Genomic DNA, 16,076 nt, shown 5'->3' with positions numbered 1-16,076 from the left:
TGCCCCCCTCCGGAGTGATGGCCATGACCGAATATTGGTCCCATACTCCTCAAATAGGATCGACCTAAAGGCTAGGGTGTTATCTACGACTACGGTACCCCTAGGTCGGCTATCTTGGTAATCCAGCATGAGCTGGTCGACACAGTGAAGCAGAGTTGTATCCAAGTCCGGATCACTTCAGTGACGTTGGACGAGCTGTCTGGGATTGAACCTAGCTATCCGGGGGTCGGCAATGGCCCTATCTAAATTCCTAAACATGTAAGGGTTACCTTGGCCAGAAGGACCCGCAGCTGCTCCGGACCGGATCCTCTCCTCGTCCGTTCTCTGGGCGACCTCCAGCGCCCGCTTCCTGTTCCTCACGAGGGGAAACTCGTCCTCCTCATCTTCGTCCCCCGCGACCTCCTCCACGATGGTAGGCCTAGTATCTCGAGCTGGGGGAAGCGCCCGGGGCCTCCTTAGGTTCAGAGTCTGATTTGGGAAGATCAGCTTACAGGCCACCATCGTCTCGTCTGTCACGAGCACACGGTAATCCTTTTCACTGGGGGGCAAGCCCGCCAGTGTCTCGTACTGGGCCTCGAGGGTCACAGATTTCTCTGTCCTCGCGAAGATAGCTGCAGGATTAATCTAAGTCAGAAAGGGATACAGGAGGAGCTAAACGATACTTAACTTACGAGCTAAGGTTGAAAAGCACTTACGAGGACGATTAAAGTAGTGGAGCTCGCAGTTTCGGAACCCCGTCGACATAAAGAATTGATCTTTGAAGTCGTTGGGGTGGCTGGGCAGCTCGATGATTGCAGCCGTGTTGGGGAACCGGGTTAAGTAATAAAACCCGTCACCTCGCCCCCGCTGCTCCGGGCTGGCCTTGAGGTAGAAAAAGTACAAAATATCTGCAGGAGTGGGGACCTCCCACTCCTACTTCAAGAATAAATATCTTAACCCCGCCAACAGCCGATAAGAGTTGGGGGGGAGCTGGAATGGGGCCAACTTCACGTAATTGAGGAAGTCAGCGAAATACTTATCCAACGGGAGGAAGGCCCCCGCCTTAAAATGCTCGTCGCTCCAGGCCGAGAATGCCTCGTCAAGCAGCGCGCACCTCCGCTCACCCTCTGCGGGAGGTCGGGCAATCACGGATGCTCTCCCCAGCCCGATGTTTTGGGAGAGGAATATTTTGTTGACCTTCGCCTGGTCGGTAATCTTTGAGACGATCCTCTCCGCCTCAAAGAACGCGTCAGGGGCCACCTCGAGCTTCTGTTCCACCGCTGGCCCGAAGTTGGGGATCGAGGATTCGGCCATCACCTCCTTTCCTTTGTCTTGACGGGAGGACGAGCTTCCTACAGGCTTCTTGGGAGCATTCTTCTTGGGTCCCATTTGGTCGCCTAGCAAACAAAAAGAAGAAATTTTAGAAAAAGGCGACCTAAGGTGGAAGAGAATCTGAGTGTGTTTCTTTGACATGAGCTAAGGTAAGCCCAGCCCGTGGAGAGTGAGACCACGCGGTTCTAAGAACACGTGCATGTGCTCCCAAAAAATCCCCGATTACTCGGAATTCATGTGTCAGGAGGGTCAGGATAGAATTTGCCTTGGAAGGAAAGTTTCAGTGGGCAGGAAAGGCAAAACCGACTGTGAAGCGTGTCCCCTAAGCTACCCGGTTTTGCACCTAAAAATATTGAATACTTTAAACCAGCATACCAAAAATCCTACCCAGAAATTTTCCCCAGAAAATGCATCCTGTAAACCATGCTCCTAAATGGTTTTCTACTGCAAAGATACCCTAACCTAAAAGGCTTTCACCCTTCATTCCCACAAAACCCAGCAAACCCTTGCATGCGGCTACAGTAAATATTTACCTAAGCTACAGTAAAAAATAATTTCAAGACATGCACAGTCAGGAGACTTACAGAGTGTTTGGCTGGGAAGTGGATGAAGGTACCGCCTGGGTTGGGGCTTCGTCGGAACAGTTGGTTCCAAGGCTTTGAAGGAGTCTTTGCACCTGAGTTTCTGGAACGCCGAAGGTGGTAACTGGAAAGAGGATGTAATGCCCCAAATTTCCTAATAAGGTTTAGGACCTTGATTAGGAGGCCGGGAGGGCCATAATTGATTTATTATGCTATTTAATGATAATATGCATGTTTAGGTGTATTAAATATGCATGTGAACCCATTTGTGATTAATTGGGTGACTTTCATATTTTGGCCATTTCGGGCATTTTTGGCATATATGTGAAATGGGCGTGTTGCTTTGTTATTATTTGGTTATGCCAGGGCTACCCAGCACAAGAAGATCCTAGGAGGTAAGCTAGTGGGAAAGTCACAACGGGATTTAAGCTTGACTTGGAGTAAGTCAAGGGGTATTTAGAGCATTACCGGGTTATTGGGTAATGGGAATTAATATTTGGTGGTAAATTGGGAGTTAGTAGGATCAGGGGGAAATTCTGGAAGTTTTGACTATAATGTTCCTGGGGGTGTTTTCGGGACCCCAAGCATTAGGTTTTATTGGAAGCTACTTAAGCTTGAAGTAACCTTTTAAGAAAATAAAAAGAACGTTCTGTACGTTCTCTCTCCCTAAAAGTTCCTTTTTCGTTTCCCGATCGCATTTTTGAAGGTATCTTGAGTTCTAGGACTCGGAATCAAGCAAGGATTGAGGCATAGCAGTCCTAAGGAGAATTAGAAGCTTATTAACCAGAGGATTTAGTTGGAAACAACTCAATCGGAGGTAATTCACGTTTAAGTTTTAAGTTTTTGAAAGTTTTTAAGCTTGAATTGGATTTTGTGAATCGTTGAGTTTTTAGTTTGTTTGAGTCTTGGGTTTTGGTGGTTTTGGACCATTGGGGAGTTTGGGAACTTTGATTTGATAATTTTGAAATGTTTGGATGGGTTTTTGGAAGGTTTTAAAATGGAAAAAACGAAGAAAAGTGGCTGGTGCAAGGTTGGGTCGCGGCCCTGTTCTTGGGCGCTGCGGCCCTAGCTTGAAGAAGATGGAGGAGGCTCTGCCAGGGGGGCGAGCCGCGGCATGGCCATGTAGGGCCGCGGCCCTTAAGGGAAAAATTGCCCAAAAGTGTGTTTTTGTGATGGAAACTTAGCTCTAAGGGCCTGGGATCGATCCTACTACTTAGTTGAGTGGGATTCGATGTCTCGGAGGCTTGGGTTGGGTTTGGAAGTATTTATTTACTCATTTTGATGAGGTTTTATATTATGGTTGTGACTAGGTTATCGTTAGAGGCTTGGAATTGGGATCGTTCTTGTGGCTCGTTTGTTGGTAACCTGTGCTTGGACCCAAGGTAAGAAAACTGCACCCCATATGTGACATGCATGGCTATGATTGATGCATGTTGGATGTTTAAATGTAAACATGGATAGCATAATGAATGCTTGGCAATCTTGCCCATTTGCATATGATTATTGTTGAGGCATGCTGGATGATTAAGTGCGATGCATGTGATGCACGAGAAACATGTGATTAGGGCATGCCATGAATGATGAATATGAGATTGGTCAGAGCTTGAGTCTCTGTGTTTGTGCATGATCATAATTATGCTAGCAACTGTTTAGTAAGCATGCTGAATGCCCTGTTCTTGGATGATTGGCATGTGATACACATTGATAGCATTGCTTACTTGTGCATGGTACTGACTAATTAGTCAGGTTTGGCAAAGGTGCTAGTATCAACTGTGAAGCTGTGACTTATTAGTCAGGTTCGGCAGTGGTACTGGGCACTGGTCACACAGGGCTGACTCATTAGTCAGATTTGGCAAAGGTGTTAGTATCAACTGTGAAGCCGTGACTCACTAGTCAGGTTCGGCAGTGGTACTGGGCACTGGTCACATTGTGCTAACTCACTAGTCGTGACAACCCTAGTGTGTTTAGTGCAAGCGATGTCGATTGGATCTAATCGACCTTCTGCATTGAATGACTCAAAGAGCATTAATGCAGGACCGACCTCAAGTTCGATGAATATAAACAAGCGTTTATCTAGCCAAAGGCTAGTCATTTAGAGCTAGGGCCAGCGAGCCCCGTGACTGTTAGGTCACATGGCTATGGGTACCGGCCCCTTAGTGACATGCTTGTCAGTCACTCATTTGATAAGAGCCATTACAGGAAAGCCTAGGTAACGGTGTTGTTACACGGCTATGGGCACTGGGCCCCTAGTGACTTGGTTGTCAGTCACTCAGTATGGTTTACCAGGACCTCAAAGTGATATTCACTCATCTGATCAGAGCTATGAGCTCTGTATGATCATTTTGATCATCATATGCATGGCTTGGGCACTGAGGCCCCAGTGACTTGCTTGTTGGTCACTCAGTATGGTTTACCAGAACCTGTTGAAGGTTAGAGGCTTACCCAACAGCCAGCCTTCCATTTGAATTAGTGACTTGCTTGTCGGTCACTCAGTATGGTTTATCAGAACCTCAAGTGTTGCGATACTCGTCTGACTAGGATTGACTTGATAGTCCTCCAATCAGAAGGCCAGGACTTCTTATCCTGGATACCCCAGCATCTGTTTGAATTCATTTGCATGCTGAATAGAGCTATGATTGCTAGGCATGCCAGATATGATTTGATATCATGATATGACTGTTTATGAGCATATGAGTTTTCTTGCTGGGCTTCGGCTCACGGGTGCTTTGTGGTGCAGGTAAAGGCAAAAGGAATCTGGACCATCCTTGAGTTGGAGAGCTTAGGTGATGACGTGTACATATGCAGCTGCTCAACCAATACTTGGGCGAGGTTTGAAAGTGGAACTAGGGCTGAACCCTGCTTTGCCGCTTAGAACAGCCTGTTGTAAACACTTTCTTGTAATAAACTCTGAAATTATATTTTTGGGATCCCAATGTATACAGTAAACGTTCTAGTGAAACGTTATATCTTAACCAAAGTTTTTAACCCCTAAACTGCTAATCACACTTAGTTACACGTTTATGGCCAAACGACTTGATTAGCGAGTTTAGCACTGTTTGCAATGTGCATTGTAGCGGTCCCTGGAGTTGGGGCGTTACAGAGGAAAATGGGGGATTTTTGAGAGCAAGAAGAAGAGGAAATTTTGAAAAGTTTCAAATGAACGGGTGGCCCCTGCGTAAGGTGGCCACCCCTTTTATATGCGTGAAGGGTCACGTGAAGAGGGTCGTTGGATTGCCCTGATGTGGGATCCAAGGCCCTCCACTCGAAAGGCGAAACGACGGCTGAGGATAGGCTAGGCCATTAAATGCTGTTCTCGGGAGACGTACCGTCACCAATCACGATGTTCCACGTATTCGGCGCCTGTGCAGAATGTGGAATATGAAGAGTTCATGGGGAAGCCTAAAAGCCCCTACTGTGGCCCTACACGGCGTCGCGTACCACGAGCAGAGGCTTGGGGGGCAGATGTACGCCCTGATTTTCCCACGGGCTGATTAGCGAGCTGGGATACGGCCTAATCATGACTACCACGTGGACATCCCCAAGACCGGAGCTGCCGTCATAAGGTCCTGCCTCCTCAGCTCGAGGTAACCTAAGGGTTCGCCAAGATTGCTCAAGGACTGGGCCTGGGCCCTGAGGACCGCAGGTCGAGGGAAGCATCCAGCTCGTTGTACGAGCTAGAGTTGGAGGTTGTGACCTTTTATAAAGTCAATCACGCAAGATAAACGTGCATATATCAGACATCACGTGTCAGATATACCCCTGACTTCTCGGACACGCAGCAGGAACGTGCGTATTCAGACACCCACGATTGGGTTGGGCCGTGCGGCCCATTATCCCCTTACCTATTGATTTGACCACACTAATGTGTTAGGTTTAGGAATTAATCATGAACGTCACAGAGTTGACATGATAGGTAAGAAGGTCACGGGATAACCTTCTTACCAACTCCCAGGTGCCTTCTCCTATATATATGGAGACCTTGGGAGTTAATAGGGGTTGGATCATATATTGTAAGAAATACCCTGTAATCAAATACCCAGAATACAGCAATAACACTGACTAGTGGAGTAGAATGATTTTAACCTTTGAACCACTTAAAAAACGTATTTTGAGTCACCATTTCATTTTTGAGATCATTTATCTATTTCGGTTCAACCTAAGCACTAATCTATTTCTCTTCTTTTCTTAATTACCTGTTGGCGAAGAACCACGTCAACAAATATTAAATTAATAATATTCAAATAACCTCAAACCTCGAAATACATTATTTATCTATGAGATAACACAAAATTAATAAAGTCTACATAGTAAATAAAAACATATGAACTAATTGTCCAAACTTGAAGAAAAATATTAATCGAGTCATAGCAATCTACAAATATCTTTAATCGTTTTAATTATCGTCGATTAGCTCTCTATATGATTAACAATTTCATCACGAACGCGAGCCATTTGACGTAATTGAGTTATAAAAATGCAAAACTCTACACTATCATTCGAAATTTCATTAGTGTTTTGTAAAGTAGTAGCATACATTTCAAAATTTTCTTCATCTTCATCAAAATACACATATTTTCTTTTTTGCATTGGTCTGTATAAAATTGTGAATACTACAACAAGCAATCACAATGTACTTTTGTATACTTATATCATATGAATGCATTTATTTTAAAATGGAAAGCGAGCCTTAAGACTACACCAAATAAGGCTTTCGAAATCGGGCATTGCCCATTTTCATAACCTATGGGAATGGGCAACATGCCTGTTACCAAGACTAGTATTTTTGTAGGTATAGGGCTACAAAAATGGAAGCTCTAGGATACTGACTAGGGCAATGCCCATTTCCATAGCCATGTGCCCGATGTTGTACTCCTATAGAACATCTCGCATTGCCCCCTTCCATACGTCATAGAAAAAATAAAAAATAAAAACAAATAATACCAAAATCTCATAAATACAAAAACTAAAATTATAAAATTTCAATTAGTAACTAGAAAAAATTATATTGTATTTAAATTTAAATTTACAACATATTTCTAAAAATACAAAAAGATATTCTTATTATTCTATATCAATATACATAGTAAGTAATTTGACTGCAAATTTTGATAAAGCATTGTAAAAACAAAGTTCCATCATCCTCATTTCTACACAACTCTCATTTCTCCTATTGGTTGGAGTTGATGAAGCTAATTCTTTGAGCACCAAGGGCGTCAACCTCTAAAACATTACACAGCCGATCAACAATATGAAGCAAAAAGAGAACTAAAAATAATAATTAATTCAAAATCGTATTTCAGGTTCATTTGAATTATTTTACAAAATATATGATTCAAAAAGTAATTTGTTAAAACACATGATCTAAACATGTAATAAAACAAAATTAAGGTGATGTTTGGTTTGAGGTAATAGAATAAAATAGAAAATGATCAATTTTCATTCTATTATTTTGTTCAGTTGTATTTTAGAGTATTGGAATATTATTCTAATAGAATGTTATTTCCACTATTTTGGTGGAATAACTATTCGATTTGAAAATGAAAGGAAATACAATTCTAGTGTAAGATTGAAAAAGATTTAATAATTTTTTTATCAATTTTTTTTTATTTATACTAATTTTTATTCTATTACATTCTTGTTTCTTTTCCCAATCACATTCCTTCATTTTCATTCATTTCAATCAATGTAACCTAAGAGTCTAAAAATGTATAAACTCTTTTATTAACGAGAGATTTTATTAAAAAAATTAAAATATTTGATATAAAATTATATAAGAATATATAACTTAATTTATATAAAGTTATATTTATAAATAATTAATCAATTATAAAAAAAAAGGTGAAATGAGAAAAATATAGGAAGAGAATCACTATAATTATAATGAAACGAAGACGTGATAATTAATTTAATTTTATTCAAAGAATTTTTCACTGTATATTTCTTTAATAATAATAATAATAATAATAATAATAAAAATTTGGCTTTTGTTGACTTATAGTTGATCATTACCTTGCCTTAATGTCAAGGAAATAAGTCTAAGATGCTCGCTCGCTCACGTGCGCCAAACATGTGTTTCCAAATTCAAATTACCAACAACATCAAATTACTTCATATTTTCAAAAACGTAAATTTTTTGCAATTTTTCTGTTTTTTTATATAAGCAAAGATATTAACATATTTTAAGTTAGAAATTATTTTACGAAGAGTAAAATCCTATTAATTACAATGTGATTATAAAGTATCACTGAAACTAATTTAAGAGTGAATTCGTATTTTAAAAAATCACTTCAAAATATCTTTATTGTATTTTACAATGTGTTTTTAGTTTTTTTTTCATATATGATTAGATATGGAAATTTTCTTCACATGGACGAGGCCCCGTGGGTATCAGCTTCTAATAGGGTTAGAATTCCTTGCATAAATGAGAAATGGGGCGGAGACAGGGACAGGGATAGCACTCCTCACTCAGATAGGGTACCATTTTATCTTTTATTAATTTTATAATATTTTTTAATTTTATTTTACATATTTCTTTATATGATTTTGTAGAATATTAATAATTTTTTAAATATTTTTAATTTTATTTTATACATATTTAATACATTGAATGATTAATATAGTATAATATATATTAATTTTAGGTATTTTATTTTTTGTTTGTTTTATTTTTAAATAAATAGATATATGCGGGAATTTCTAGCCCCAACGGGTATTCCTCACCCCACCCCAACCGGAAATATGCAGAGATGATGAATAAAATAATAAATGGGGATAGGAACAGCGGAGCACCCACCAATTAGCCACTCTATTTCCATCTCTATACATGATGTTAAAATTCTATTGTGGTTTATATCTCCATTTCAATAAATTAATTAATTAAATGTGTCATAATCTTACAAAGTACATTGATCTACTTTTTTATTGTTAAATAGTCAAGACTCAAGAATTTGCACCAAAATAATTTCTTAAATAACTTATTTTTAGATGACGATATCAATACGATCATGTTATTAAGCCCAAATTATGTTATTGTGATCAAACTTGAAGAAGGAGAAGAACATTACGAATTTCGTAATTTTGTTGTAAAAAGTCAAAATTTGATTGCTAAGAAAGATTAATATGAGTTGAATACTACATACTATAAATTTAAATTGATACGTTTCAGCTTTACTCTAACCCAAGACGAAAGATATTGAAATAAATTTAACTTGCAGTGTGGGAAAACGTCATATACAATTTTAATTTAAATTTTAATTTATTATATATTCAATCAAAAAGGCAAGCTACCCAATGTGAAGCACAAGAGAGTGGAAACAAAATATAGTAAAAATATGTCAAGTACAACTTTTTTTTTTTAGTGTTATTTGACATTTTGAAATGTGCAACACCATATGAGGTGGCACATTATGATTAGTTAGCAATATCTCATAATACTTATTAAATTCAAATGTGTGGAGCCCGATATTAGATTGCACCAATAACAGTATATCACCTCTTTGTGATGTTCGGCACTAATGATGCCTTTTAACATTTAACATTTCTCTTTTATTTTATTATTCGACACATGTATACACATGTTAAATATTGAAATATAATTACAAACAAGATAGAGATAGAAAAATATTATTAGCTCTCTTCATTTCGACTAAATTCTATTATTCAACATCCACCACCAAGTCTATTATTAAACCTCATCTATAATTTATTTTACAATACAAAATTAAACAATTTTGCCTCTTGATCAGTAGTTCCCAGAGTCGTGTAGTTGAAACAATTTGCTTAAACTTGTTCTTAAAAATTAGACCTAGTGCACTTCAAGGCAAAATTGAAAGATAATTATTGTCTTAGTTTATTTTTACAATCTAGAGAAAGAGAGTTGTAAGAGTATCTACAATGTTAACACCTTACAAAGTTGCCAAAAAAAATATATTAATATTTTTGTATTATCTTTCATCCACCTAATCAAAAATATTTTTATAGAAATAAAAAGCAAAATGTCAACATGACTAACTTTTGGCAACCTCTCTTGGCAACAATCTGATTTAGGGACCCGCATTCTGACTTAGGGACCCATAAATAGCTTAGGCAACGTCTCTAGCATCAACATTGGAGGTGCTCTAAAGAGACTGAAGAGAACTACTGCACCATATCAAGGTGATAGTTGTCGTTGTCATGTTGTGTGTTGACAAGACAAAGATTGTGTGCCGTGCATTTTCTTAAATGGCTTATATAAGAGGCATTTTTTGAACCAATTTATAGCACGCCCCAAGTTCCTAAGCCTTTTAGTCGTTGACTCATGAGTCTACAATTAGCGAGTTTGGAATGGGGAAATCATCTGAAGACCAAGATGATGTGCAAAGACAATGTATTACCCTCGAAGATTCTTTGGTGACTTAGGTCACTCCCAACAACTTTTTTTCTCTACTATTTAAAATACATTATTAAACATCACTTTCTTTATTCTTACATTATATTATTTAACTTCTCTATATTTTCTCTACATCATTTAAATAATAATAATAATTTTTTTTAACTATATATATAATACACAATAATAAAATCTAATTAAAACATTATAAAAATATTTTTGAGGCATGAATAGTGCTTCTCTAAATTTTCAGAAATACTAATCCATTCTTTGTATCTTTCTTTAAAATACACTATTTAATGTAGTGTCATTTTTCTACTTTTTGTGTTCCTCTCTTCTCTAAAATAAAGAAGAGAATATTTCTTTAATTTTGGGTGCGATCATACCAGCACTAATGCACCGGATCCCATCAGAACTCCGCAGTTAAGCGTGCTTGGGCGAGATTAGTACTAGGATGGGTGACCTCCTGGAAAGTCCTCGTGTTGCACCCTTGAAAACATCATTTTTTCATCTCAAAAAAAAAAAAAAAAAGTGTATTATGAGTGCTCTTATGCATTGTTTTGGTGTTTCTCCCCTAAGCTATATCACCTCAAGTGGGCCAAAGTCCATGACAAGCATCACATGCCTAACTATTGAATTTGGAAAAATACTCCCAATAATTATCAGTTTATTAAAAATAATAATAATAATAATACCCTTCAAAAAATCATCAGAGCTCTCCTTAAAAAAAAAAAAATCTTATTATTATTTTGTGAATTGTGGAATTATCTCACATTTTGTTGTTAAGTTAGGTTACGATTTGGGACAGAAAGATTCATATTCTGCCTAAAGGGTGGGTGAAAAAATAATGCAAATAACTTTCGAGATGAAGGGAGAAAATACTATCATTAATACTTAGAATAAGCTAACACAAAACATAAACAAGCCAACACACAACAAACAATGAAAGCAAACAGAGAATAATAAATAAATAGTAAAACTAAAAGTCAAGAACGTAAGAGATTTGACAACCAAACTATTAATCATCTAGTAACTTTTTACTCAACATTTTTTGGTCACTTATCTAATTTAGACGTGAGTGACAGTATTTTTTTTATTAATAAAATAAACTTTGAAATTATACACATTTTGTTCTCTTAATATTAATTTTTGTTAACCAAATAAAAAAGTATTTATTATACTTTATTATAACTCATTAGTTTCTAAAATAGATATAAAGTCAACATAAATGTATCTTAAATAATAAGACACCTTAAATTAAATAAATGACTAATAAATAATTAAATATTATAATTAAGAAATATTCATAATAAATCTCATAACCATAGAGTGTGTAACAAAATAATTAAATGTACAACAAGCTAATAAACTTTAAGCAAAACAATAAAAATATAACAAACTAATAACAAATAAAAAATGTAATATAAAAGTAAATATTATTTTAATGAATGAGGAATATCTTTAGATTGAAGTAAAATATGTGTTAGCATCCTATGAAACATTATATTTCTTTCTAGATATTGTGTATATTATATTATACTATATAAATATTTATGCATTAACTTTAAATGTAGTAAAATTGAAAAAAAAAAATAATATAAAAAATTTAATATATATAATGATGCGGTGCTGTGCGGTGTGGTTTGAACCGCATTTATAAAATTTAAAACCGCAACCGCACCGCGAAGGGTTCTAAACCGCAAATTGCAGTGCGGTATGGGTGGTTTGTGCGGTGTGGACGGTTTTATGAACACCCCTACTTAATATTAAACGTATAATATATAATCTTTAAACATATAATATATATCATCTAGCAACAAATTTAAACTTAAAATCCATGTAAAAGAATAATATTGTATTATATATTATTAAATAATCTCTTGTTATTACTGCAAATTTCAAATTAAAACTTGAATAAACTTAAACAAAAATATGATATTTTTTGGATATTATAATATAAATTATATTTATTTAAAAAATAATAAAGTCATACACATTATTTTTTTTATTTTATAAATTTGTGTGATAGTTTATTTTGTATCAAGTAATAATTGGAGTTCTTTTTCTTCATCAAAGGAGATTGTCCGATACATTAAAAACAAAAATAGTTTATGCAAGTACACTATTCTACACTCGTGATTTTTTTATTCTTATTTTATTCTATTATTAATTTCTTTTTAAATTATTATTTATAATTTATACATATGTCATGTAAATATATATTTATGTCAATTTATAAATATTTATATATGTTATACAATTGTAATTTATTCTAATATTTAAAAAAAAAATAGTAAACTAACTTTTATTGAAATTATAAATAATATTTTGTCCTAATTTTTGTTTATATTATTTATTTATTAAAAATTTATATGATAATTAAAAAATATAATAAAAATAAATACAATTACAATCATCTACCTAGTATAAAAAAAATATTACACATTTTTTTAAGAAAGAGCACCAACCCCTTTCGACCTATGTGTCTGTTTATGCACAAAAGTAGTGGCAATCGCGAACAAAAACAACAAAGAATTGAAGAAAAATATCCAGCAAATGAGAAGAAAATGATGAAGTCCATAAAAACGAACAAGAGGAATGGATGATGGTGATCAACCGGGGAAGGAGAACTGACATTCTATATTCAGTAGTCTAAGATAAGGAGATCTAGTTTTTATTTCATATGTTTCGAAACAAAAAGGAATGATGAAAATGCTTCAAAAATGTTATTTGCAACAATCTCTATTACTCAATTCATTCAAAAAAATCATACTATAAAATAAAGAGGCCAAAACTTCTTCCACTTTCACCAGATTATCATTCTTACATCTGAGTCTGTTTCTTAATATATAAGCCTTTTTAACAGCAGAAACATGATTACATAAATCTAGAAATTTTAAAAACAAAGGCTACTACAAACATTTATGGGATACCCTGGAACGCCTCTTCTTTTTGGATGGAGTCAAAAACTTGGGTACAAGTATTTGCTCTTCACTCGAATCTAATCTTCTTTGGAGCAGGTTCCATGTTACCCACCTGGAATACCAATCAAAAGACATTAATATATTGTGCAAAAAAGTTCAACACAAAGAGAAAGAAGTTAACTGCTATATATGAAGTAAGGAAAAAGAAAATCGTATGACTTCTTACAATTTCTGGGCACTCGTAATCAATACCAGCTGCCTCTATCATCTTTCTACGTTTCCCATCCCGCTTAATGATTTTATCCACTAACTTCTTGCGCTCATCCAATGTTCTTTCCTGCATAGAGATTCAGAAAACAATCAAAACATATAAAAGGACCTATTTTCACTCTTGTTTGGAAAGGCATCAAAAGGAAGACCAGCGAGATGTTATCTTCCTACAGCTTCTATTACCTTATCGTGCCGCTTTCGCTCAACTTTAACCCAGTCCAATGGCTTGTATCGGAAACTAACACCTCTCCACCTACAAAAGTAATTTATAAATATAACGTCAATTGATTAGAATGCAAAAATCAAGCCTATAGGTGTCCATTTACAAGAAATGCCTTTTCTATAAAATTTTATCAACCTAATAAACTGTAATATAAAAAGACAATTAGTTACTTACAGTTTAGGATGAATACGATCTGAAGGAACAAGTTGAACTTGCAACAAGTGTTCAAATAATAAATAGTTATTCATTGTCTCTGCTACAATGCTTGCTACCTGCACCCAACAAAATATCACATTAAAAATTATGCAAACATAAGACGACTAACAGCAGCGGGAAAACAATAATAAGGATAATAGCATAAGAAAAACTACCGACCCCTGAATCCTCAAATTCAATGAAGCCATAATGTTTGGACTTTCCTGTCTGTAAACATCAAAAAACAAGGAATAAAAGAGGAAGTTAGCATCACAAAGTGAGCAATAAAACCACCCATGTAAATAAATCCAGTAGAATAGTTATAAATATAAACGAACACATTTCTCAGGAAAACATTGTAAAACACTCACTATGTTAAACAAAATCTGAGGGGTCAAAACACTCGCTATGTTAAACAAAATCCGAGGGTCAAGCTAAGTTCATTTACAAGGAGCAAATCACACTCAATATGCTGTTTCAAGCCACTAACCAATTTCTAGTGATATAGCCCATCTAATATGTAAGGTCTCCATTGTTTCTACTGTTCTACCACAAATTGATATCATAATATATTTTCAGTCGTGACTTTTATATTGTAGTACTTTCCCTTAATCAAACTCAACTAATTGCCACAGAAGGGAAGTGCGGATCCCCTTCAACCATAAACTGGCAAGTAGCCTTGTTCTTTACAGCTCCCTAGTCAACCTGGAATTGTTGCATACCATCCACATCGGTATAACAGTTATAGAAGGACCATTCCAAAAGAAATAGCTTTTGGTTTCTTTCAAGGCCATTCCCGAGTTGTAGGTGCACTGTATGGCTATGTGATGGAAATTACAAGCATAACCCTTAAGACCCATAGTAAGAAGAAATATAGACTCGATTGAATTTATAAGATTATTAAGACTTTTATTTTCCTGCTTGCTCTCCCAGTTTAGTTTGCCTATAAAAATACCTCTGCTTCTTGTAGAAGGGAAAATATGGATGTATAAATTACTATTCTCAAAATTTTATAAATCACCTATTTTCCCTTTTCCCTCTCTAATTTCATTTACTGCCCAGCATCACTATAAACTAAAACTAATGATTTTAAATATAGTACAAAGTAATGCATACTATAATCCATAAAATCATCTATAGGAAAGAACCATTTATACAAAATCAATGCATTAATCCTAGCATCAAAGTAAATTTTCAAAGAAACTATACAACTTAGCACCTGATACATTTTCAACTGTGAATGTATCAAATTTAAAAAACTATAAAATAAAAACTCACCCTAATAAAGGATTAAGATATAAAAGAAAGTACACAAACGATTTCTAGAGATGAGTATGAAAGGAACACCTTTTTATTCCTCGCAATTCTTAATCTCTTGATTACCCCAAATTGTCGAAAGAAACCTGCAATAAATATATCACACACATTAAAAACTAGGATAAGTAAATAAATAAAAAGGAGTATGAAGGCAGTGAAGTAAGTATGGACCTTCCATCTCCTTCTCGTAGAATCCATGTGGTATCCGACCCACGTATACAACTTTAGAAACATCTTCAGTAGGCTTCTCTACAGGAAGCTTGAGCCCAGGACCTCCCTCTAATGGCTTTTGTTAAAACAAGTATTAGAGACAAACTAAGAGCACAGAGACAAAAATGCTTGAATGGAAGAAATATACAGCACACTCATAAACTTACCAAGAAATCGGCAGCTTCTTTCTTCTGAGCAGCAGAGGAAACCTTACTCATTTGTTTCTTCAGAGCTTTCTTCGCCTTGGCCCCCATTTTACTCTCTCACGCGTAATACCAGAACAAAATTAGGGTTTAGGGAAACGACGCCAAAGAAGGAGACTCTGAAAGCCTCTCTTTATTTATACTCACTGTCCTTTTTTTAATTAAAATTGATGAATAAATAAATAAGGTGACGATATTTACCCAAAATTATGTATATATATCCCCATTAATAAATAAAAATCAAATTAATCATTTTATTTATTTATTTCTAACCTTTTTTCTATTTTTATTTATTTTTTTACAATTTTTTTGTCTAGTTTCAATCTCTCTCTTCTCTTTTCAAGGATAATATATATGTATATACTAATTTTTTAAGTTTTTTTTTACTGTAACCTGTTTTTTATATTTTATTTGTTTATGCATAAATATTTTAAAATATATATTATTTTTTAGAATGAAAAGAAAATTAAAAAA

At 35.3% G+C, this 16,076-nt stretch overlaps 1 protein-coding gene and 1 non-coding gene across 2 annotated transcripts; one reads left to right on the top strand and one right to left on the bottom strand.

Moving 5' to 3' along the window:
- The first annotated feature begins 10,632 nt into the window (after positions 1–10,632).
- Positions 10,633–10,751, top strand: LOC133798778 (5S ribosomal RNA). Its single transcript, XR_009875997.1, has one exon. It is a non-coding gene; the product is annotated as a 5S ribosomal RNA (ribosomal RNA).
- Positions 10,752–13,040: 2,289 nt separating this feature from the next.
- LOC133797820 (uncharacterized RNA-binding protein C1827.05c) lies at positions 13,041–15,741 on the bottom strand. The gene is made up of 8 exons (XM_062235891.1): positions 15,567–15,741; positions 15,361–15,475; positions 15,220–15,275; positions 14,053–14,100; positions 13,852–13,949; positions 13,638–13,707; positions 13,411–13,521; positions 13,041–13,296 (listed from the first exon to the last, which is right to left on the bottom strand). Exons 1-8 carry the CDS (start codon positions 15,651–15,653, stop codon positions 13,252–13,254), a joined length of 630 nt encoding a protein of 209 aa, XP_062091875.1. The 5' UTR covers positions 15,654–15,741; the 3' UTR covers positions 13,041–13,251.
- Between the last annotated feature and the right edge of the window lie 335 nt (positions 15,742–16,076).

Source organism: Humulus lupulus, chromosome 8 (genome assembly GCF_963169125.1).
Source record: "Humulus lupulus chromosome 8, drHumLupu1.1, whole genome shotgun sequence".
NCBI classification, from domain to species: domain Eukaryota; kingdom Viridiplantae; phylum Streptophyta; class Magnoliopsida; order Rosales; family Cannabaceae; genus Humulus; species Humulus lupulus.
The sequence above is the reverse complement of the archived record's forward strand: the minus strand, read 5'-3'. Positions and strand labels throughout refer to the sequence as shown.

Bases quoted from the DNA above. Each gene is read 5' to 3' on its own strand.
- LOC133797820 (XM_062235891.1), bottom strand. From the start codon at position 15,653: ATGGGGGCCAAGGCGAAGAAAGCTCTGAAGAAACAAATGAGTAAGGTT. The intron at 15,476-15,566 runs GTAAGTTTATGA...TTTTAACAAAAG, and splicing joins AAGAAGCTGCCGATTTCTTG to CCATTAGAGGGAGGTCCTGG. The intron at 14,101-15,219 runs GTGTTCCTTTCA...TGATGTTTACAG, and splicing joins GAATTGCGAGGAATAAAAAG to ACAGGAAAGTCCAAACATTA.